Raw genomic sequence first — 25,449 nt, 5'->3', positions numbered from 1 at the left:
TCCAAGAATTAAAAAATCAGTGTGGAAAGTACACCATATATTAAAAACAAACAATAATTTCATAAATTGATGCAACTGACTTCTCTTATCTGCTCTAAAGTATTAAAAAACAGAATCCCCCCCCCCCCTTCCTCAAGCTCCTGGCCCAGTGTGCAATAGTGGCATGAGTTGTCTCACAATGGGACTGTGCCTACTCCTCACACTGATTTTGCCTAAATTTTTGGTAAATGCAGGGCTTGGTCTGAAATGGAAGTGGCAGAATTGGGAGCTTCATATATCTGAGCTTTCAGGAAAAACAGTATTTTTTAGGCGGACCTGGCGAGGCAGTACTATTTATGCAATTGTGGTTTCCAGTCAATGGTTGTTGCAGTGGAAACAGCGCAGAACGGTAATCGGAGGCGCGTGTGATCGAGTCCTTTGATGGAAATGTTTTTATTTACAATTTTTGAATTACTTACATTGTAAATTAACTGAAATGATGATCAATATATTGTGATTATTAAGGTTTCCATAACAGAGAAAGGAAATTTTGAGAAATCACTGCATCAAAATACATTCCGCTGAATATCACCAGGTATCCACTCCAACATTTGCCGAAATGATGTGATACGCATGATTTGTTGTCAAACTTTATGACAAGAGAGAACTTTTACAAACGAAAACAAAATCAGTTTTTACTTAGAACTTCAAAACAACCTTGTAATTGTAAAATTGTGGCATTTATCACATGCGAAAGATGCTTCCGCTACTTTTACAACAAATATCACCCTAGCACATGAAATCACCGACATAAAATAACAACAATATCTAATTTTATATACAAAGTTCTCACGTACATCTTATAACCCCTTCCTGGAAATTTACTTTCAATCCTAAATTATCAGTCGCCTTTCCTTTTCATGCCTTTTTATGAAAATGTTAATAAATACAATACCTACATCAATCACCATTTTCGTTTATCTGCAGTGTAAGAAAGATAAAAACTGAAAATAAAAAGAAACATTTTCAGACAAGGACTCGATACATCAATCCTCACTTTATCATTCTGTCCTCTTGCCACTGTACCACCCCTGCCTGGAAACCATGCTCAAATAAATGCCTCATGCCTTGCAAGACCCGCTCCAAAAATGCTATTTATTCTAAATGGTTGATCATTTGGGGCTCCCACTTCTGTCACTTTCATTCCTGGCCAAGCTCTGCATATATCATAAATTTGAATGAAATTGGTGATGATGAGTAGATGTGATTCTCCTGTCAGTGTGGCTTGGCTCAGCACTTCCCAGGACTGGGGCAGTGTGAATGTAGCCTGACATTGGTTTCGAACACCAGAACTTTACTTGGCACAACACTATTGGCAATAGTTATGGACTTGAAAAATTCTCATTTGCTATAAATGTGAACAAATAAGCGATTCTGCCTCAAAATCCGAAAATACAAACTTCCTAATAAATGTTATTTCATAGTGAATTGTATCCCAATAAACTACTTTATCACAGACAGTTTGAATTAACTTTATTTTCTGCATATAAGTATAAAAAAATCGAACCACTTTTTGGCTGCTGGTATTGCACATTATCTGCTCAAGCCCAGTTTGGAAGGATAATGTGTGTAAGAACGTGTATGCAAAATAAGAAGTGTACAGATGCAAAGACAAATCAATGCGCTAGATGCTCTCGTGCCACACCAATTGTGGGCAGTTGAATGGCTTGTATATGAGCCACATAACACCAATGAAGGACTCGACCACGGACCTAGCACTTTTAGAACAAAGAATCACATATGTTTGTCTGGCAGCTAAACTTCAAAAGGTGGTGTAATGCAGACACTCTAACATGCAGTTTTAGGTGGCGGATGTTTCGAACTGTGACTGCATCAAATGCTGGCCGAGATTGGGCCTAAACTACCTCATTACAACACTCCCAATCCCAGCAAGCACTTTCGTGGTAGCTGTTATCAAATGCTTTGTGATGTGCATTGCTCACTGTTTTCGTATTTTGAAATGAGTGAAGAGACTAATCCCAGTCCAACACGGAGTTGGATTATAACCCTCATGACACCAGAAGAGATCACCACTCCCTATGAGTGTGGGTCAGTTCTGGTTTTGCAAAAAGACAGAATATATAATATTGATAAAAACCTTAAACCAGAGAAGCGCTGTATTTAGTGGTGGGAAGTTACAGCTGATTCTCAACAAAAACAATCATTTGTTGACTGCTTAAATAAATCCAAAAGAAGAAAACAAATGAAGAACATTTCGGGGGAAAGACTGCTGAAGTATTAATAAAAGTAAACATTTCAGTAAAAACCTTCTGGTTGAGTGCAGCTCAAATTTGGAATGTCTGGTGTTCAGTGGCAACAAATATAAATTTTGGATCAAAACTAATATTCAGTCAGAACTTTTATGCTGAGAGAATCAGTCGTGTGAAGTTAGCACCCCTTTTTCGAGAAATATACATTTTTTTCACAGTTCTTGTTAGATGTGCCATAGTTCTAGAGTTCTTTGTACAAAATTTTAATAGTTCTGCAGAATTTAGCGAAGAAAACAACAATATTCGAAAAAATTTTCATATTGAAAACATTCTTTGTCAATTTTTGCAAATTGTAAATAAGTACAACAGTTCTGAGCACAGTTCTGAACAGAACTCCAAGAGTTCTATCGAAAATCCCAATAACATTTTTTTGTGCATCTAATAGTTTATGAGATAATTGCAATTTAAGGAGAAAATCTTTTCACTTACTGTGAAGTTGGCACCCTTTTTTCCAGAAATGTACATTTTTTTCAGAGTTCTTGATAGATATGGCATAGTTCTAGAGTTCTTTGTACAAAATTTGAATAGCTCTGCAGAATATAGCGAAGAAAACAACACTGTATAACATAGCTGATTCAGGAACCCTTTCTTTCTGATACAATTCTTACTGTTGCCAACAAAAAATTACTTGTGCATAGATTCCAACCGTACTGATCATTACAAAAATATAACCATTGACCAGCGGCACACATTTCTTGCAGCATTGTACAAAGCATTCAGATTATCCGCTGTGAAAATACGACACTTAACGTTATTGTAACATTTTCGATGGATGGCTTCCATTTATCTACAGTGTCAGCATCTATCGAATTATCTTCACGCAAACATGATGCCAGGATCACACACTTCCCCTTTTTAGGTACGGAGGAAACTAGAGCTCAGTCTTATGGAAGCCAAAAAAGGAACTGTGGGCAGCCCTTCTTTTACTGATAGCAAACTCTAGAGAAATGCCATGGTTGTTTTTCTTCATCGTGTCAACAAAAGAAAAATTCTCCCTTCATAGCTCTATTATCATTCCAGTACTAGTAAACCAGTTGTCCGCTTTCACATTTCGACCTGACTGATATGTAGGTTTACACAGTCACAGAACAACATCAAAATGTTTATTGCTCAGTTGGTAAACCCTTCTGGTTGCAACACAGCGTATACTTCCAAATTGTACAGGTAAAGTCTTAAGAATCCACAAAAGCATAGATTTTAAATCCATACTTGTTTGTTTTGATAGGTACATATTGGCAAAAACTGTACCTTCCACAGAATCCCTCCAGCTTCTTGTCTACTGTAACATTTTCTCCAAGGGTATAAGATTTCTGGTAGTTGCATACAAACACAGTAAATATTTCCCGAATTGCTGTTAGCTTGTCTAATTGTCTCCTTTCATCATGAATAGCGCGACTGTAAAATCTAAGGCACTCCACAATAAATTTGAAACGTTTTATGTTCATTTGCTAGGTGAAATTTTTCAGTGCCATCCCCATCAGTTCCACACAGATCTTCCAGGCTTTATCTGTTGCTTTTGTTAACAACAATTAAATACAAGAGACTGATTAAGGCTTTCAGTTCAATAACATCTATTGATTTTACCTGCCTCTTACACTGAAATGAAGCTTCAATGCTCTCAAAATGCTGATTGAAATACAAAACTACAATAGACAAATATCACCTATGAGGCAATTACAGCATCACAAAGGCTACTTTGGCTGTGCCTATCGGTCCAGGTAAATTTCGAATAATATTATCCTCTTCTAACTATATGCTTTGGATTTCTTGAGCATGATCAAGTACATTCCACTTAAATTAATAAAATTCCTATAAAATAACACAATCAGGCACCATGTATTAATTTGATATTTGACGTTCAGACAGCGGACACTGACGGTTAAAAAGTTCAAACAGAATTTAAGTGCATTTTACATTCTGGATTAGCTTTGTACTACTTACTACGTTGATAAACAAATAAATTAATTGCTGAAATGAAATACGATAGGGCACAGTGGATAAAAACGAGCAATCGGCTCATATCTCATCAAGAGAGGATTAGCGTCGATACTGAATCATACAACAATGAAAGGCATACAGAGAAAGGAAGCTATAACGAGAGGGCGCCAGTGCTACCAGTTGTTGACAAGTAATTTACAGAATCACACAACAATGAAAAGCATACGCAGAAGGGAAGCTATTAATGAGAAGGCGCCAATACTGCAAATTGTTGAAAAGTAATTTACAGAAAATTTCTACATGTATCAATTTGAACAGATGGGGCCATTGGAAGGATAATGAAAACTATAATACGTCCCTGAGACCTCTCAAGACCAAAAAATAATAAACAAAGCACAGCAACAACGCAAAAGTCGTGGCACTACATCTGGAAACAATGAACACTTGAACTGCGTCTTTTAAACAATCGGCAAGTGACGTCAGCGTAGCAGTTACAATAGAGGTAGCATCAAAGCTTCTCGCGGTAGCATCAAAGCTAATGACAACAACAGCTGCACTTTTTGGGTGGCACGTGCCGCGTCGTGTGAAGCTGCCCGCCGGCGCTGCATTTCGCTCCTTGATCTGCCCCTAATGACTAAACGTAACAATACTACTCACACTGATGGGAATAATAGTTATGCTCGTTCAGTCAGAGCTCTTGTGCAGTTGGTGCTTGTTGTGCAGTCGGTGCTGTTGTGTAAGTGATATTTATGAACCGTAATACCCATAAAAATGTACAATCTACCAGAATTGAAACGTCTTCTCAGCATGGAGGAATTTAGAGTAATCGATGATAGAGGCATTCAGTTAACTCCGTCTCATCCGGCCTTCCAAAAACTGTCCGATGCCATGGCCGACATCGGCTCGAAAAGTCTTCAAACATATTTACACAAAAATTAAAGAAAATCGTCATGATCTGCTTACTTTTGTTAGAAACACTTTCAGGCTGGAATGTTTCGTTGAAGAAAAAGACGACGACAGCATAGATGAGTCGTGGAATGTTTTTGGTTTTTCGTGGTACAAGGACATGACAAAGCAATTCGACTTACTACTGTGAGCAGAAAAATGGTATACCATAAAACCAACAAAGAGGAAACTTGGAAAGCCTTCAAAACTGGAAATAGGGAAATGGACCGATTTGATGGCTGATAAAATTTTTTCTTTCAAATACGCGAAAGTGTGTGAAAGTTCAAGTTCAAAGTACTTCTTGAAGATCAAAGGAAGATGCACAGAATGTGGAGCCACTTTCGAAGGGATTGCTCTGAAGATGCAAAAAAAGGACAACGACATTATTCTGTACTGCAGACTTTCAAACTTTTCAGACTATAGAAATCACCTGAAAAGAAGACAACTTTGTGGCACGAGAAGACAACAGGTAGCTGCTAAATTGGTTGATAATAGGATTCCTGCAGCTCTTTGGCGAAATTATGAAGCAAAAAATATGTCTTTCGGAGACATGATTCCTCCAAATTTACCAAATGCTGATGTCTTGAGAAAGGCTAAAGAAGAGGAAAGGGACAAACGATTTGGTATAACTAGTATGCCTGTTGAAAACCTGCAAATCGCAAAACGTACAACCCATCGGTTCGAAATTTACGCAATCGGATTGGACCCATTCTTCTGTGCATATTGGCTGAAAGATCAAAGTCAGTTGCACAAATACTGTCATCAAATCAATAGCAGTGTATACGATTCAGTAGATGCTACAGGTGGCGTTGCATTTTGAGTTATTTCACGATTTGAGGATCTGTCAAACAGGGCTGACGGTGTGGAAATTAAGTCAAACTACATATACCTGTATCAGTACATGTGCATCCGCGAAGTAAACGTGACTAGTAAAGATCCGAATATCGTCAATGGATCATCAATCAGTTGCCCAACGTATCAGATGATATCCTCTAGGCATGACGCATCATTCTTGTCATTTTTCTTTATGCAAATCGTCAGATCTGGAGCTCCCAGACCAAAAATCATGGTAACTGATTTTGGTAAGGCTTTGTTGGTTGCCGTTTCTAGTGCAATAGCCAATTGCTCGGACGCAACAGAGTATTTGAATAGGTATTATAGTCATATTGTTTTGCATGAAAGAGTAATTCTACCCTCGTGTCGTTTGAGGATAGATTTAAACCATTTTATGGTCATGATTTTGAGGTGGAAACGTTTCTCAAGAGGTAAATCACAAGTCAAACAACTTTATCTTTGAGTTTTGGCCCATATTTACATGATGACAGATTTTCGTGATATTGAAAGTGCTTTGCGCTCACTTTTGGCTGTTGCTTGAGTGAACATATTGGTACTGATGAGTGCAGTCATGAATATTCATCAATGGAACATCAGTATCACCTTGATAACATTATCAGAGGTGGTCCACATCATTCATATATTGAAGAAAAGAAAGATGATGACCAGAAAACTGATGATGTTAAAAACAATGATGACTGTCTTTTGGAATCAATTTTGAACTCTAAGGAATCTACTGCAAACGCGTGGATTGATAGGGCAAAATGTATCTACAATGAAGCTGAAGTCATCGCGAATCAGACTAAGGATGACAATCTCTTTGATGTGAATCTATACAACATTCCTAATGCTGCAGAGATGCTGAAAGAGTTGAAGTACTATATATCACTGTGGACAGCTGTGATGTATCCTTCTTTCCATATTCCTCTATCTATTCGTTCATCAGCAGCGACTGAAGGATAATTTTCAAAATTAAAGACAATGGGCTTTGACAAGCTGCCTTTACGAGTAGACAAATTCATTTTTCAACATCTGAATTGGCTGTGTGAGGAAACAAAACTGTTAGCGCCACTTATGATGGAAAAACAAGATTCAAAGCAAGCTGTGAAGCACAAACCAACTGAAGCATCACTGCCTTACCATGAAGAAGATAACTGGAGAGGAAAAAATAAGAAGCTGAAGATGACAAACCCCAATAGCAATCATATCCTTGATAATTCTGAGAGCACGCTGAACACCACCTTACGAAGTGAGACAAAACACGATGATGGCAATGAGACAGAGTTAAACAAAATTTTTAATAGTTTTGAATACACATTTTCTCCTACTTCGAGCTCACTTGTTATGAATGCGGAGAACAACAGTCTCTCAGTCAATAGTGATAGTGTGTGTTTTCAGCGCTCTTCAGATAATAATTTACTGCCGAATTTCGACTCTAAAGAGATATTTCTTTCCACAAAAGACTATCGAGAACCATACTTCACCAGGGATGTCACTGAAATTTCATCCTGTGGTTCGAAAACAGAAGAAAACCGAGAGACCTGTAACAATTAAATGGAGGAGAGTGCAATGCTGAAAAAGGTTCAAAATGAAATCATTGACACATCGAGCATGCCAACTAAGAGCAAGAAAAACTACTTAGATGATTTCCCAAACTGGAATTCGACTAAGAAATTCATAGACATTAATTTGCCACTTTTCCCAAAAGGGTCCTCAAGCAAATTCTAATCTGCTACCTACAACTTGAAGGGAACGTGCGGTTTCGATTCTTCGATGACCTATTCATGCAAGCAATATCACTCAGTGATGTTTCAAAAGTACCATTCAAATGGTGAGCCCTCCATTTTTGGATGTGGCTTTGGATGTTTTGGACAAAAAAAATTATAAACTCCCAGCATTTTAAGCAGAGATTTGATATTTTATATGTGATACCATTCCTAAAAAAAGGAGTAATCTCTCGAAAAATACTGTCTCTGAATGCAGAGTCGAATGTTGGGGAATTATACCAGACAATATTAAAAGATATCCCGATTTGCAACAAAAAGATATCGTGTCTGACGTGCCTAAATTCACGCTGTGTGAAACTACATTATATTTCCGTTGATACATATGTGCTTTTCAGACTTGGTTATAATTTCATGCAAGAGGCTGTAGATGCAACAAATGGAGGTCTAAAGACTATCATAAAATGCAAGAAATGTAAAGGAGAAGCAGTCGAAGAAAAGAGATTTGGATGCTACTTGATGGTGGATGCTAGTACAACAACTTGCCCACTAACTGAAGATCAGTTTCCTCCAAATCAAAGGAAGAAATGTGTGTTGCCAACGATCACGAAAGAAATCTTGTTGGTGCCATTCATTATAATAGCTCCCTCAAACACTACATGGCATATGTCTTTGATGCAACCTACTGGAAGCAGTAAGATGACTTGTATAAAGATGTATAGAGAGTTTCAAAACAAACGATAATTTCTCCACACCTGTTCATGTATGTCAAGACAGGAAAGTTTTCAAACGGCAGCTACAAGACCGACGAGACAAAACAAGTAGCTCCTACATAGGAACTTTGCTTTATAAGGTAAGCAATTGCTAAAAGTTGATATCTAAATATTACAAATACAGCTCTTATGTTAATTCTTAGTATCATTGTTTCTGGAACCACAGCCCTCCTGTTTTAGTTACTGGAATAAGAGCATTTTATGCCCTAAATTTCACATATATATTTTTCTGTACTTGTATCTAAAAACAAAGATGATGTGACTTACCAAACAAAAGCGCTGGCACGTCAATAGACACACAAACAAACACAAATATACACACAAAATGCCAGCTTTCGCAACCAACGGTTGCTTCGTTAGGAAAGAGGGAAGGAGAGGGAAAGACGAAAGGATGTGGGTTTTAAAGGAGAGGGTAAGGAGTCATTCCAATCCCGGGAGCGGAAAGACTTACCTTAGGGGGAAAAAAGGACGGGTATACACTCGCACACACACACAAATATCCATCCACACATATACAGACACAAGCAGACATTAAAAGGCAAACTCTTTGCCTTTTAATATGTCTGCTTGTGTCTGTATGTGTGTGGATGGATATGTGTGTGGATGGATATGTGTGTGTGCGCGCGAGTGTATACCCGTCCTTTTTTCCCCTAAGGTAAGTCTTTCCGCTCCCGGGATTGGAATGACTCCTTACCCTCTCCTTTAAAACCCACATCCTTTCGTCTTTCCCTCTCCTTCCCTCTTTCCTGACGAAGCAACCGTTGGTTGCGAAAGCTAGAATTTTGTGTGTATATTTGTGTTTGTTTGTGTGTCTATCGACGTGCCAGCGCTTTCGTTTGGTAAGTCACATCATCTTTGTTTTTAGATATATTTTTCCCACGTAGAATTTTTCCCTCTATTATATTTTTCTGTACTTATTTTTCTTGGTTATTTCACACCTCATAAATTCTATGCTTATTTATTACTGAATTCCCTACATATGTATTTCCTTCTGGATTTTAGTGTATTCTGAAGAAGAGCTGTTAAGGGGACCTGTACATCACTGCCTGTAGTTTTTACTGGTACTTTGAAATTTAATAATGCAAGACTGTCAATAGATTCAGGAATGAAACTTTTATCAAAGAATAGGTATATAGTGAGCTCTAGGTGAAATACATTGTAAATCTGTGGAATACATTATGCAGTGAATATTGATGTTTTTCTTACATACTGAATTACACGTAATTGTTATTTTATGTTCAATGTACTTACACACTATTTCAAATAAAAGATAAAAAAACAAATTTTATTTTTTGAATTATTACCTTGTGGAAACAGCAAACCAGTAATATTTACCAGTTTCATGTTTTGATTATTTTAAAAACAATGTATTTTAAGAGTCAATTTTTCTCCTAATAATTTAAGAACATAATATGACATACTGCAGCTTAACATATTTAATCCATTGTTGAATAATGTGGTTCAGTGTGTAGGCAAGCACTTTATTATTATTCATCCACAGCTTTGTTGATGTTGCTTTAATAGTGGATGAGATACTGGTAACAGTATCTCTGTATGCAAACATGTTGATTACAGAAAATTGAAACTAAAGATTTGTATGTCATTTTCTGCTCAATGACGACACTGCAAACCATTCCTGCTCCATAATCTTGTTGTTATCTTTCATGTCCTTTTCATTTTGCTTCTTTTCTTTGTTATTCTGGTGTCCTTTTTCATGCTTTCAGCAGCTTTTTCAGATTATGTGACATTTTGCCTGTCCGCCCATACCAGCACATTTTTCATGTTGTTCCTAGTTTTGATGCCCCTTCTGCTCATTGTTTTTAATCTTTACTCCATCGGGCCGGCCAGAGTGGCCGAGCGGTTCTAGGCGCTACAGTCTGGAACCGCGCGACTGCTTCGGTCGCAGGTTCGAATCCTGCTTCGGTCATGGATGAGTGTGGTGCCCTTAGGTTAGTTAGGTTTAAGTAGTTCTAAGTTCTTGGGGACTGATGGCCTCAGAAGTTAGGTCCCATAGTACTCAGATGCATTTGAACCATTTTTACTCCACCATTAAAACATATTGCAACTGTTGAAACGCATTCTGATTTTGTTTTATGCCATGTAAACATTTTTCCTGCACATACGACAGTCGACAGGTTCTTCAAAGATATTACATAAACGAGGTTCTATGGAAACTGCGGCGCCCAAATTAAATGTTCAAATGTTCAAAAGTGTGTGAAATCTTATGGGACTTAACTGCTAAGGTCATCAGTCCCTAAGCTTACACACTACTTAACCTAAATTATCCTAAGGACAAACACACACACCCATGCCCGAGGGAGGACTCGAACCTCCGCCGGGACCAGCTGCACCATCCTTGACTGCAGCGCCTAAGACCGCTCGGCTAATCCCGCGCGGCGTGCCCAAATTAAACAAAGTGACATTTAAGCACAAGAATGACGAGGTACTGTACGTGAAGTGTATATTTTTAGAATCAGGAAGAACCAGATGAATTTTATTACGTAAAACAGTAATTGTTTTGAGCTCTCATGACATCCAGGATCCACTAACAGCTAAAAATTGCCCAGGACCCTCATGGATGAAAGTTAGGTGGCAACATCACCAGACGCTAGGATACATAAAAGCATGTGCTGTGTGTAATGAATAAATTTGAAATTTCTGTCGTTAATATTGTTGCAAACATTTGTTCTAGTTAGAAAGGAAGTGTGGAAGTTTGATGAGTTACACTACAGCGAGAGTCAAAAGTCTTTACAATGTATAGAAATGTAAGTATATTTAAATGAATATATTGTACAAACAAACTAAGTAGTATGTTTAAATCCTAATTCAGTACATGACTGATAGAGGTGTTATTATGTTGAGGGGGATACAGTATTAACGTTAATAAGGAGTTCGAAATTTGTAAACAAGAATCTCATTTATTTGGTCCTCACTAATCCGGATTTCCAGTTTATCCGGATTCATATTTTGTATCCCTTGGTATTTTTCTTATAACACAAAGATATGTAGTCGGTGAGGTACATAGGCTGCTTATCACTAGGCTGGTAATTTAGTCTAGTACTGAGTGATAAGGAACTCAGTGTGTGTGAATGACATTGTTTCTCAAGTATTGAACCTTAATACCCAAGTAAGTTGCATAGTAACCACGCCAACAGCACTCCACCGCAGCTCATTGTACCTCTGGTGCGCTTCTCGACAGGTGTGATACCGTCTGGTTAGTGGCGCGTGTGAATGTATCTCCTCTCTCAGCCATCTGTTTGTTTTGCACTGACGACCCTTCTCTCTTTAAATCATCTAAGCGTGCACATCCCACGCTTCCACCTAGAGTTACTACAGTCAGTCTGAAGAAGGTGTACTGGCATTTGTACAGTGCTGAACATTTAGACTTTTTGTATTTAGCAGAATATAAATCCGGGTTTTCGGTTTTCCAAAATAAAAGAGAGAATTTACGATCCGTCCTCATAGCTGTACTTCCAGCAGTACCTCATCTCCTGCGTTCCCAATTTCGCAGAAGTTGTCCAACGAAAATTGCGGAAGTAGCACTCCTGGAAGAAAGGATATTATGACAATATTTCTTCGTCACAGCCTGGGGTTCGAGACCCGGTCGGGCACACAGTTTATCTGCCAGTAAGTTTCACATCGGCGCACACCCACTGCAGAGTGAACACACAATCTATTTCATAATCTATTGGCGCCATAAAAATGTTATGAGGTATAATGTAGACCAAGTGGGTCTCTCGTAAATGATATTACCTCATTAACTGTTATCCCCACAAAAAATGTTATTACAGTTTTCCTTAGAACTCTTAGGGTCCTGTTAAGAAATGCCATCAGACCTTTTGTACGAATTTATTACTTTTACATGACAAAAGTGAGTCCCACATTAATTATCTCATATAATGTCATCGTCACAAAAAATGTTATTATAGTTTTTGGTAGAACTCTGTGGGTGCTATACAGAACTGTCATCAGAACTATTCTACGAATTTTGCTTTCGTAGAGAAAGTGAGTATCAGATTAAAACAATTATCGTATAAACTATTATCGCCACAAAAATGTTCTTATCATGTTCAATACAACTCTTCGGGTGCTATCCAGAACTGCCAACAGAACAGTTATACAAATTTATTTTTCCCAAACTGACAATTTTGTACCATACCAAAATTTTGCCGAGTTATTGTTTTCTTCCCGAAATTCTAGAGAACTATTCGTGTTTTGAGCACGGAAATCTAGAACTATTGCATACGTATCAAGAACTATGAAAAAATATATATTTCTTGTAAAAGGGGTGCAAACTTCACAGGAAAGGCTCATAAGCATTCCTTATTAAATGCAGTTACTACGTAAACAATTACCTGCACAGAATATGTTACTAGTATTTTCGATAGAACTCTTACAATGCTATCCAGAGCTGTCACCAGAACGTACGAATAGACATAATTTTTTTGTAGAGTAAATGAGCCCCACAATTAATCAATTATCTTACAAACTATTATAACCACAAAAATTGTTGTTATGATTATCGATAGAAGTCTTGGGGTGTTATCCAGAACTGTTCATCAAAACTATTGTACGAATTTATTTTTTTCTGTGGAGACAGTGGGTCTAATATCAAAGCAGCTACAGTATAAACTATCATCGCCACAAAAAGATGCTATTAGGATTTTTGATAGAGCTCTTGGTGTTCTGTTCAGAACTGTTGTACGAATTTACTTTTTGCCAACATTGACAAAGAATGTTTTCGATACGAAAATTTTTTTGAGTATTGTTGTTTTCTTCGCTAAATTCTGCAGGACTATTAAAATTTTGTGCAAAGAATTCTAGAACTATGGCATTTCTATCAAGAACTCTGAAAAATATATATTTCTGAGAAAAAAGGGTGCCAACTTCACAGTAAGTGAAGAGGTTTCCTCCTTAAATTTCAATTATCTCATAACCTATTAGCTGCACAAAAAACTATTATTAGGATATTCGATAGAACTATTGGGGTTCTGTTCAGAACTGCCCTCGGAACTGTTGTACGAATTTAGTTTTTGGGAAAATTAATAAAGAATGTTTGCTGTACGAAATTTTTTTCGAGTATTGTTGTTTTCTTCTTTAAATTCTGCAGAACTATTCAAATTTTGTACAAAGAACTCTAGAACTATGCCATATCTATCAAGAACTTTGAAAAAAATATACATTTCTAAAAGAAAGGGTGCCAACTTCACAGTAAGTGAAAAGATTTTCTCCTTAAATTGCAATTATCTCGCAAACTATTACCTGCACAATAAAATGTTATTTGGATTTTGGATAGAACTAAACAGGGCTCTGTTCAGAACTGTCCTCAGAACTGTTGTACGAATTTACTTTTCGCGAAAATCGACAAAAAATGGTTTCTACACCACAATTTTTAAGAGTACTGTTGTTTTCTTCGCTAAATTCTGCAGAACTATTGAAATTTTGTACAAAGAACTCTAGAACTATGACTTATCTATCAAGAACCCTGAAAAAAATATATATTTCTGAAAAAAAGGGTGCCAGCTTCACAGTACGAGCTCTTATGGAGTTCTTAATTAAGTTGCAATTACCTCTTAAACTATTACCTGCACAAAAAAATGCTACTAGGATTTTCGATAGAACTCTTCACGTGTTGTCCAGAACTATCATCAGAACTGTTGTACGAATATGTTTATATTTTCTGTAGAGAAAGTGTGTTCCACATTAAATCAATTTATCTCATGAACTATTATCGCCCTAGAGAAATGTTGTTGCGATTTTCGATAGAGCTCTTGAGGTTCTGTTCAGAACTGTCCTCAGAACTGTTCTACGAGTTTAATTTTTGCGAAAATTGACAGAGAATGTTTTCTATACGAAAAGTTTCGAGTATTGTTGTTTTCTTTGCTAAATTCTGCAGAACTATTGAAATTTTGTACAAAGAACTCTAGAACTATAGCATATCTATCAAGAACTCTGAAAAAAATTACTATTTCTGAAAAAAAGGGTGCCAACTTCACAGTAAGTGAAAAGATTTTCTCATTAAAACGCAATTATCTCGTAAACTATTAGCTGCACAAAAAAATGTTACTGAGATTTTCGATCGAACTCTTGGAGCTCTGTTCAGAACTGTGCTCAGAACTCTTGTACTTATTTACATTTTGCGAAAATCGACAAAGAATTTTTTCGATACGATAATTTTTTCGAATATTGTCGTTTTTTTCGCTAAATTCTGTAGAACTATTGAAATTTTGTACGAAGAACTCTAGAACTATGGCACATCTATCAAGAACTATGAAAAAAATGTATATTTCTCAAAAAAGGGGTGCCAACTTCACACGACAGAGAGAATCTAGTGACAGCATATGGCAAGCAACACTTATGTTATGGCAGCAAGTTACACACATCTGCCAGATTGCCAGAAATTTTATGGAACAATCTATGCACAGGGAAAGCAAATTTCCACAATTTTTGTTTGTTTGCAGGTAAATGTCAGTTGTCCAAGTACACACTGAAATCAACATGCCATCATGCCATTACAGAAGCCAAAACAAAATGGCGCAGCACACTGCCAGTAAGAAGTATCACATGGTAATTTACTTACAGCAACAGTGAAAATGTTACCATCTATGTCCAATCCAGATGGCTGAATAAGTCATCTGGATTGTCTAGACTTCTTAGGCATGTGGATCGGCCTGACACAGCGGCAACATTTCCACTGCTACCGAAAACCACACAATATTCCACTTCATCAATGGGCTGTGATATTTTGTTTTGGTTTCTTTAGTAGTATGCTATGGTACTGTGGAATGGGGATTTAGTTGTGTATCTGCAAAACAAACAAAGAACTAGTTACTAGTACTTTTTTTGAGGTTATAATTAAAACTTCAGAACTACACTTTGTTGTGGTATGTGGTGGTTGTTCTCATGTCCTTATGTACCACACACATTTTTCATAATCATCTAATGATATTGTTATACTGTTATTGCAAAAATGAAGCAAATTTTGCCATTTATATATTAAAGAAGAAAAAGCATACACTGATTGTCTGTCATAAATAAGAAACTCAGCACTACTTCGGTTGGGAAATGTTGAGGAAAGCAAGTAACTGTAGTCCGTTTAAGAAGTTCTCAATTCTAAAATGTGATTACCAGATTGCGATTTGAACTGTGCTATGCTTACACGTCTCTGGTGCCTTATGACTAGGGCCCGGATTTTAATGACAAGTCATATTTTTTTCTAAACTATAGGGTGAATTTTAGAACAATTTATACACAAATTTAGGCATTTTAGTGTCGAAAAATATATTTTGATTGTGCAGTTAAAGTCATATTTCAACAAATTTTAGTAGTAGGTCATATTGCGGCTTACTTTTAATATAATAGGTCATATTTTTCTCGTATCTTAAGGGACACACAAATAAGAAAATGAATATGTTGCCCATGAGACAATATTTAATGTGCTATTATGAAAGATAAACAGATAAATTAGTACAATTATTTCTCAGGACTGTAGCAGAAAATCGGTGTACCACAACAGTCATTTGGCGAACATAAAACATTATTGCGCAGAGTCGACAATACGCTCTCAGAGCCAACAAAGGCGGCTTCTGCCATAATAGTCATCGCAGTCACACAGGTGTTCCCAGTAACCAGTTTGACTACAGCCGTTGCCTTGTTCAACAAAACAAAGTGCTCCTACAGCGTGAAGTTGCAAAGATATGTTCAAGAATTTGGAGAGAAGTTCTTTAGTACTGACGGGAAAATATTATTTTGTAAACTGTGTGAAATTAAAGTTAGTGCAGAAAAGCACTTTAATGTGCAACAACACTGCAATACCGCTAAACACAGCAGCTGTGTGAAATGAAGTGCTGAAAATAACAGCAGGCAAATGCTGTTATTTGAACAGACAGGTCAATCACCAACCGTGCAAGGATGGTGCCCTGCAACATCCCATTGGAAAAGCTGAAGAATCCACACTTCAGACGGTTCTTGGTGACCTACACAACACATCCAGTTCCAGATGAATCTACACTGAGAAAGAACTATTTATCCGTATGCTACAATGTGTGCTCAACAAAATACGAATTACTATTGCTGAGCAAAAGATCTGGCTGTCGAAAAGATTAAACTATGGATATTAGTGGGCGATATATTGCAAATGTTGTTGTTGGTGTTTTAAAAGTTGATGGCCCTGGAGATGAAGCTCTCGATAGAGTAAACAATTCGATGATTGCTATTCTGTTTGACAACTCTCTGGAGCTACTGTGGCCGGATGGTGCAGCATATATGGCTAAAGCAGCCAAAGGGCTTCAGATTCTCTACCCCAGTATGGTGTACGCCACTTGCCTTGTACATGCATTGCACAGAGTTGCCGAAGAGGTGAAATCAAATTACCCTGACATGGATAAATTAATTTCCTGTGGCAAGAAAATCTTTGTGAAGGCTCCGCTACGAGTGCAGAAATTCAAGGAACAAGCACCTTCAACGCCCCTCCCACCTAAACCTGTTCTTACACAATGGGGTTCTTGGCTTAATGCTGCTGAGTATTATTGCACCAACTACACCCAAATAAAGACAATCTTCTGTGGGCTTGATAGCGATGAATCAAGTGCTATCAAAATTGTGAAAGAAGTTTTTACAGATACATTGTCTCGAAACTTGGCATACATCAATGCCAATTTTTCAGTGATATCAAAAGCCATCAAACGACTGGAAGCTGTTGGCACTCAGCTATGTGAGGTCCTGAGTATCGTGCAACATGTGCAGAATGAGTTGGGTCGAGCTTGTGGTCATGTGGCTGACAAAGTGAAAACCAAATTGCAAAGTGTTCTCCAATGGAATCCTGGACATTCTACACTGTGCAAAATTAGTGACAGTCTGCCAGGGAATGCCGCAACTTTTGAACATACTGAAACAAAGCTGAACTCCAGTGACCTGGCTGCCTTCAAATACACTCCAGTGACGTCTTGTGAAGTGGAGAGGAGTTTTTCCAGGTACAAAACTATCCTCAGTGACAACCGTAGATCTTTGACAATGGAAAAATTAAAAATGCACCTTTTGATCCAGTGCAACTTTGCTGACATGCGATATTAAATAATGTGAAACGCTTTAAATACTATGTAGATATAAAAACATTGATCTTTTCTCTGTTCTTTGTATTTAGATAATAAAACATTCAGACATTCAAAAAATAGGTGCATATGAGCCACAAACCCTACAGAAAGAAAGAACTATACTTCAATATTTTGATAAGTGGATTTTGTATTATGTTATGGTGAATGAAAAATTAAATAAACAAACAAGAACGCTTAAAAATAAACTTCTATCAAGTCATATTTTATTTTTTAAGACATATTTATGTAAGTTTTAGGTCATAAATGCTTGCATATTTCACTATTTTTTTAGGTAATTAAAATCTGGGCCCTACTTATGACTTACTACAGTATATTTATATAATATCTTAGTGTGCTTCTTAATGTAATTTTATTTTAGCTGAGCTCTGGTGTAGAGATTTTGAGGTTTAAACCCCCCTTCCCTTTTTGTTTCCTTCTCCACTCATCATCGTCAGCTACAACTCAAAACCAATCATGCAAATATCTTCCTGCATAGAATGAGCATTTCAACTCAACTTATGAATGTGTTTCCAGTGGCTGAACAGACCAATCCTGGCATAAAGCATGTGTCCCCACAAATCATACTGAGTGGTTGGAGGAGGACAGGCTTATAATTGACAGAGCTTTCTCGCTTGTCACTTGGACTCTTCATGTCCCCTTCAAACGAGGTGAAAGTTGTGGATTTAGTATTCTAAAAACAAAGATGATGTGACTTACCAAACGAAAGCGCTGGCAGGTCGATAGACGCACAAACAAACACAAACATACACACAAAATTCTAGCTTTCGCAACCAACGGTTGCTTCGTCAGGAAAGAGGGAAGGAGAGGGAAAGACGAAAGGATGTGGGTTTTAAAGGAGAGGGTAAGGAGTCATTCCAATCCGGGGAGTGGAAAGACTTACCTTACAAGCAGACATATTAAAAGGCAAAGAGTTTGGGCAGAGATGTCCTATGTCTGCTTGTGTCTGTATATGTGTGGATGGATATGTGTGTCTGTGCGCGCGAGTGTATACCCGTCCTTTTTTCCCCCTAAGGTAAGTCTTTCCACTCCCGGGATTGGAATGACTCCTTACCCTCTCCTTTAAAACCCACATCCTTTCGTCTTTCCCTCTCCTTCCCTCTTTCCTGACGAAGCAACCGTTGGTTGCGAAAGCTAGAATTTTGTGTGTATGTTTGTTTGTGTGTCTATCGACCTGCCAGCGCTTTCGTTTGGTAAGTCACATCATCTTTGTTTTTAGATATATTTTTCCCACGTGGAATGTTTCCCTCTATTATATTAATATCAAGGATGTAGTATTCTTCCGCAGAAAGTGGTCCAGAGAATATTCTTTCCTTGTTTACACAAGTCATCTGCATGTTGGTCCCTAAATCACTTAAAGAGGGGCTCCATGAGTTCTAGTGCCAGAGCAGATTTCACCATAAACGATTTGGCAGGGAAGCCTTGTATAACTCATGCAATGAACATGGCCTAACCACCTCAGTTGATGAGGAATGATGGTTGCTTCAATGCTGTTTAAATGCCCTTTCTCGAGAGCCACAATGTTGGTCACAAGGTCCTCCCATTTAATGTTCAAGATGAATCTCTCTCCTTTTGTTTGTGGAAGTGCTCAAGTTTTTTGATGTCACAGCAATAGACGGTCCAAGTTTCACAGCCATACAGGAGTGAGGAAATGACAGCAACTCTCGACACCATGAGTTTGGTATGTGTGAAGACTGTGTATTACTAGTCTTAAAAAAACTGGAATGACAAATGAAGATAAGTGTCCTTGTACACAATGATATGTACTCAAGAATAATGAGACAGTTGGTGCTTTGCAAATTAGCATGGCAACTGCTGACTGTTCATCTTATCAGGAGGTCGGAAGAATGATTTATCAATAGAATAATGCGTAAACAAGAAAGCCTTCACGAGATCTAAAGTTTTCTTAGACATTCTTCAGTGGAGCAGATAATAACTAGATTGATGAATTCTGATTCGATAGAATTTTTATAACAGTTGTTTATAAAACTGAAGGGCACATAAGATAACCACCAAATGCACCATTTGAGATTAACATCAATTTATGGTATTTTTGAATTTCTGAAGAAAAGAATTTGTAAACGTTGCAGTAAAAATTCATCTCAAACAAGTTTTGACATCCTGATGAAACACTATAAAATTTAGTAATTCATAAAAAGGCACACGTAAGTTTGATATATTTCTAAGATTGTGTTGGAAGTAAAATCAAAGCATACCATTCCAATACAGAATACAGTTGGCTCAGTGGTTATTATCTTTTTCTTCATAGTGGGTACCACAGAAATACTTTTACTAAAAAAAGGTAGCATTTTTAACTTCTGCTGTGTTTATTTTATTTGTTCACAACTAGTTTCTGCCTTTTAGGCTATTCACAAGTGATTTTCTGCAATAGAAAAATATCTTCAAATTTGTGTTCTGTTCATTCTGGTTCACGTAGCCTGTCTTGAATAGGGCAACCTGTCAGACCAACAAGACAGCCTATGTGAACCAAAATGAACAGACACAAATTTAAAGATGTGGCCATTTCAGAGTATAAGACATTTTTCTATTGGTGAAAATAACTTCGAATAGCCTAAAATGCGAAAAATTAGGTGTGAACTATTAAAATAAATACAGGAAAAGTGAAAAATGTCACCTTCTTTTATAGTTATTATAATGTTCTCCAAAACAATACAAAGGACATGTTTACAGCTGCATTTTCCAACATCTCTTTGAAACTGTTTTTATTGTTTCTGTGAAAGATTAGCATGGCTTGGGACTAAGCCTTCAAAAGAGAACAATATCTTCATATAACTGTAGCTGACATGTCTCCAGTCAGGAAGTAAATAGTGAATCAGCATCTTTTCATGATGCTGATGCAGAGATAAAGTGCAAAAACCTAATACAGATTATGTAGTGCAGCAACATTCTTATGGAAGAAGGTATGGACCTAGACATGTGACACGGCCTATAGAATGTGATGAACAAAATGTTTGTGATGTTCTGTGTTGAAGTTTTTTCTAGGTGCCTAAATGTTTGTGACTTACTTTCGGTTTTAACAATGAGTAGACAAAACCATAAAATATACATGGAAAAAATAGACGTACAAGTCATTCGTTACGAAAGTGGGCACATCCCAATTAAAAGTAGTTCCTTAATATCTCTTTCATATTTAAAACATAATACATGATAATTGATGTATTGTTACAACTGAAGAAACAAAAGCACTCCTATTGTTCAGATTGTTCTACTGGTATAAGATGAACATCAACAAAAGCAAAACGAGGATAATGGAATGTAGTCGAATTAAGTCGGGTGATGCTAAGGGAATTAGATTAGGAAATGAGACACTTAAAGTAGTAAAGGAGTTTTGCTATTTGGGGAGCAAAACAACAGATGATGGTCGAAGTAGAGAGGATATAAAATATAGACTGGCAATGGCAAGGAAAGCGTTTCTGAAGAAGAGAAATTTGTTAACATCAAGTATTGATTTAAGTGTCAGGAAGTCGTTTCTGAAAGTATTTGTATGGAGTGTAGCCATGTATGGAAGTGAAACATGGACGATAAATAGTTTAGACAAGAAGAGAATAGAAGCTTTCGAAATGTGGTGCTACACAAGAATGCTGAAGATTAGATGGGTAGATCACTTAACTAATGAGGAGGTATTGAATAGAATTGGGGAGAAGAGGAGTTTGTGGCACAACTTGACTAAAAGAAGGGATCGGTTGGCAGGACATGTTCTGAGGCATCAAGGGATCACCAATTTGGTACTGGAGGGCAGCATGGAGGGTAAAAATTGTAGAGGGAGACCAAGAGATGAATACACTAAGCAGATTCAGAAGGATGTAGGCTGCAGTAGGTACTGGGAGATGAAGAAGCTTGCACAGGATAGAGTAGCATGGAGAGCTGCATCAAACCAGTCTCAGAACTGAAGACCACATAACAACAACAACAACAACAACAACAACAACAACAACAACTGGTATGTTTCATTATCATTCACTATAATGAGGTAGGTATTGAATTTACTTACAATGCCTGACCTCTTCATCTTCATAACCAGATTCCTCTGAGCTGCTACAAGAGGCATCTTCCTGACTTGCAAGCCGCTCCTTCAATCTTATTAACTAGAGGGAAAGAAAAAACAAGTCATAATTAAATATTTAACTGATTACAATGATTACAGTAATGGGATACGAGACAATTTTATTTAAAGCAATCAACACATGGCCTACAATACAATACATACACACTGCTGTCCAAAATTAAAGCAACAAATGGAAATTTTTCAAGGTTGCACTTATTTTCCCACTAAACACTACAAACAGGTCATAGTTAAGTAGAAACAATGTAACGAATACATATTGTAAACAATTGCAACATACATAGTCACAGACAAAAATGTTCTTCGTTTATCCCAGCTTAATGGATTTGCATATACATTCTGACAACTGGTTAATGTGTGACCACCTATGACAGCAATACAGGTCTGACAACGACAGTGCATGCTGTGAATGATGCCATCAATCTCATGTTTTGGCAGTAACACCCATTCTCCCAGAAGAGCTGCTCTCAAGTCTTCGAGAGTGGTTGGTGGTCGCAACCTGTGCCCCTAGTGCATCCCAGACGTGCTCTATGGGATTCAAATCAGAAATGTGTGCTGGCTACACCATCCATGCAATATCTTCCATCTCCAAGAAAACATCAACCACCTGTGCTCTATGAGGTCGAACATTACTGTCCATCAAAATCAAGTCTAGGCCCACAGCACCTATCAACAACCGTGCATGACATCCAAAGATCTCATAGTAATACTTGACAGAAGTTAACCTTGCCGATTCACCTATACAATTTCAAGAAGAGGTGGTCGAGTGGTCAATCCACTCCCTGCCCACACCATTAGCGATCCTCCTTGATTAATATTGGTTCCTTTCCACAATGTTTGGACCCCAAATGGTGTCCCACATTCCCTCCATATGAGAAGGCATCGATAATCACTCTCAGGTTAAAATTGGGACTCATTTGCAAAAAGAACATTGGCCCACTATTCGAACGTCCAGGTGGCGTCTTGAAGCTTCTACTACAAACATTTCCTTCTGTGAAGAAGCCTCAGAGATACACGTACAGCAGGCCTCTAACAATAAAGACCACTCTGGCGAAAGCCTTCTGTACACTATTTGCCACGTTACAACGTGTCCAATGAATGCTGTGTGGTCAGATGCTAGTAGCTGTGCAGTACTATAAGAGGTACCATCTTGTCTTTACAACCAAATCATGGTACTCTCTCTCTGATGTCACACGTGGTCGGCCCTGCTCTGGTCTTTGGGATACAGTCTCGGTCTCTATAAACTGCTGCCACACCTCAGAAATAACAGAATGATTCACATTATGCCAGTGGGCCATATGAGTTTGTGACTGTTCTTCCTAGGCCCTTCACTGCAGAGAATCTGGAAGAGGTCTTCTCTGTGCCACGCTGCACCATCTGGGACTGTGTATACAGCGACTGAAGATATGGGACTACCCGGCAAGCACTACCTTCTTTGCCAGATGCTCTGATATCATTGGCGTGGTTGTCCATTGCCTCAAATGCCATATTCCACATGGAACATGCTCATACAGACATCTGTTGACAGTTTGCATGGTTATATTGTGAATGAGACACACGACAGAGAAATAACAGCTGTTGCTGACACCAGTGTACTTTGAGCTGCTGGTAAGGACTTGGGAATAATGTATCATTCACAAAGCTGACATGGTTGGTAAAATAATTTCATACTTAAAATAGTGAAAATTTAGAATTGTGGCCATTTAAGTTTCCTGAAATTATAAGCTGCTTAAATAAATTGGCATAAAAGATTTCTAATTTTGTCTTTCTTACTACAAGCTAATTGTGTTTAACACTTGACATAAATTTTAATAGCTATCAGTGAAAGTTTGGTTCTTTCACGCACTTTGTAACTTTCTTTCCTTTGGCTGTTTCTTCATTATTTGCATAATGTCTTTTTTTTCCTCTTCCATTTAGATCTTTATCTCCTCCATGATTTTACTTTGAAATACTGTCTTTCACAGTTGCTTTCTGTTCTACTCTGTCTTGTTTTATATCCCTCAGCATAAGGACCTGGATGAATTTTCTGCATAATCCCCCACTAGTCCCAGGTTCCCCCAGTCATTTTTTCTCTGACTGATGCAAAAACCCTAACTCTGTGGTTCCGTCCTCTTCTTTGATTAACTTGGGTTAGATTCAGTTTTTGTTCCATAGACCCAAAAATGAGACGATTCTTGTGGGTGTGGAACATGTCAGAAAGAATAACAAAAAAAAATTGAGTACAATACTTACTACATTGGTCATCTGTCAGAAGATTGTCAAAATAGGTAAATACATTACAGTAAACTGGAACTGCTAATATTTACAGAATTAATACACAATCAGAATCAAATACTGTTATGTGCTTTTAATACATTCATCGTACACAAAATATTTAATCCTGACTGTTGTGACCATATGCTGTCAAAACTGAAATCTAACAAATTTTTACTTACCTGGTCTAAAGTCCCTGTTAAGAATATAATAGAGGGGAAACATTCCACGTGGGAAAAATATATCTAAAAACAAAGATGATTTAACTTACCAAACGAAAGCGTTGGTATGTTTATAGACACACAAACAAACAAACACACACAAAATTCAAGCTTTCGCAACCCACGGTTGCTTCATCAGGAAAGAGGGAAGGAGAGGGAAAGACAAAAGGATGTGGGTTTTAAGGGAGAGGGTAAGGAGTCATTCCAATCCCGGGAGCGGAAAGACTTACCTCAGGACAGGTATACACTCGCTCGCGCGCGCCCCCACACACACACACACACACACACACACACACACACACCCGCGCATATACAGATACAAGCTGACATTTTTGCCTGCTTGTGTCTGTATATGTGCGGATGGATGTGTATGTGTGTGTGTGTGTGTGTGTGTGTGTGTGTGTGTGGGCGCGCGCGAGCGAGTGTATACCTGTCCTGAGGTAAGTCTTTCCGCTCCCGGGATTGGAATGACTCCTTACCCTCTCCCTTAAAACCCACATCCTTTCGTCTTTCCCTCTCCTTCCCTCTTTCCTCATGAAGCAACCATGGGTTGCGAAAGCTTGAATTTTGTGTGTGTGTGTGTGTGTGTGTGTGTGTGTGTGTGTGTGTGTGTGTGTCTATCAACATACCAACACTTTCGTTTGGTAAGTTACATCATCTTTGTTTTTAGATATATTAGTCCCTGTTAAGATATGCATCTATAGAGTAGGAGGGTTGACTATCAAAAAGTCTTTGAAACTAGGTTTAAACCGTGCTTTATCTGAAACCAAGTTTTTAATGGCTGCTGGCAATTAATTGAAAATGTGTGTTCCTGAATACTGGATCCCTTTTTGGACCAAGGTCTTTTTGTAGGTTGTTCTTATTCCTAGTATTGATGCTATGTATTGAGCTATTGGTTGGAAACAGATATATATTATTTGTAACAAATTTCACTGGAGTAAATTTACTGAAAAGCAGTGGCTATGAACAAAGTTCCTTGAACAGGTTTCTACACAATGTTCTTGAATTTACACAACAAATGATTCTTTTTACATGCTTTTGCACGCTTCAGCAATTCTGTGGTATGCCCTTCCCAACTTAATTTATAGTCTAGTTGTAATCCCAGAAATTTAACACTGTCAACCTCTTCGATCTGCATGTCTTCATGTTATGCACATGCTAGAAGGCAATATCTTACAGGTTCTGAACTGCAAATAATGGGCCTTCTCAAAATTTAATGACAGTGAATTAGCTTTAAACCATTTATTAATGTCAGTGA

The 25,449-nt window shown here is 37.7% G+C and overlaps 1 protein-coding gene across 3 annotated transcripts in view; it reads right to left on the bottom strand.

The window, feature by feature from the left end:
• LOC124608711 (SAFB-like transcription modulator) overlaps window positions 1-25,449 on the bottom strand; it is a 167,987-nt gene that overhangs the window by 21,248 nt on the left and 121,290 nt on the right. For all 3 annotated transcript variants that reach the window (XM_047140009.1, XM_047140010.1, XM_047140011.1), the window contains one exon: window positions 21,646-21,739. In XM_047140009.1, coding sequence (XP_046995965.1) covers window positions 21,646-21,739 — 94 coding nt within the window. The remainder of the gene's footprint in view (window positions 1-21,645; window positions 21,740-25,449) is intronic.

This window comes from Schistocerca americana, chromosome 1 (assembly GCF_021461395.2).
Source record: "Schistocerca americana isolate TAMUIC-IGC-003095 chromosome 1, iqSchAmer2.1, whole genome shotgun sequence".
Lineage (NCBI taxonomy): Eukaryota > Metazoa > Arthropoda > Insecta > Orthoptera > Acrididae > Schistocerca > Schistocerca americana.
This window is presented reverse-complemented; position numbering and strand designations above follow the sequence as displayed.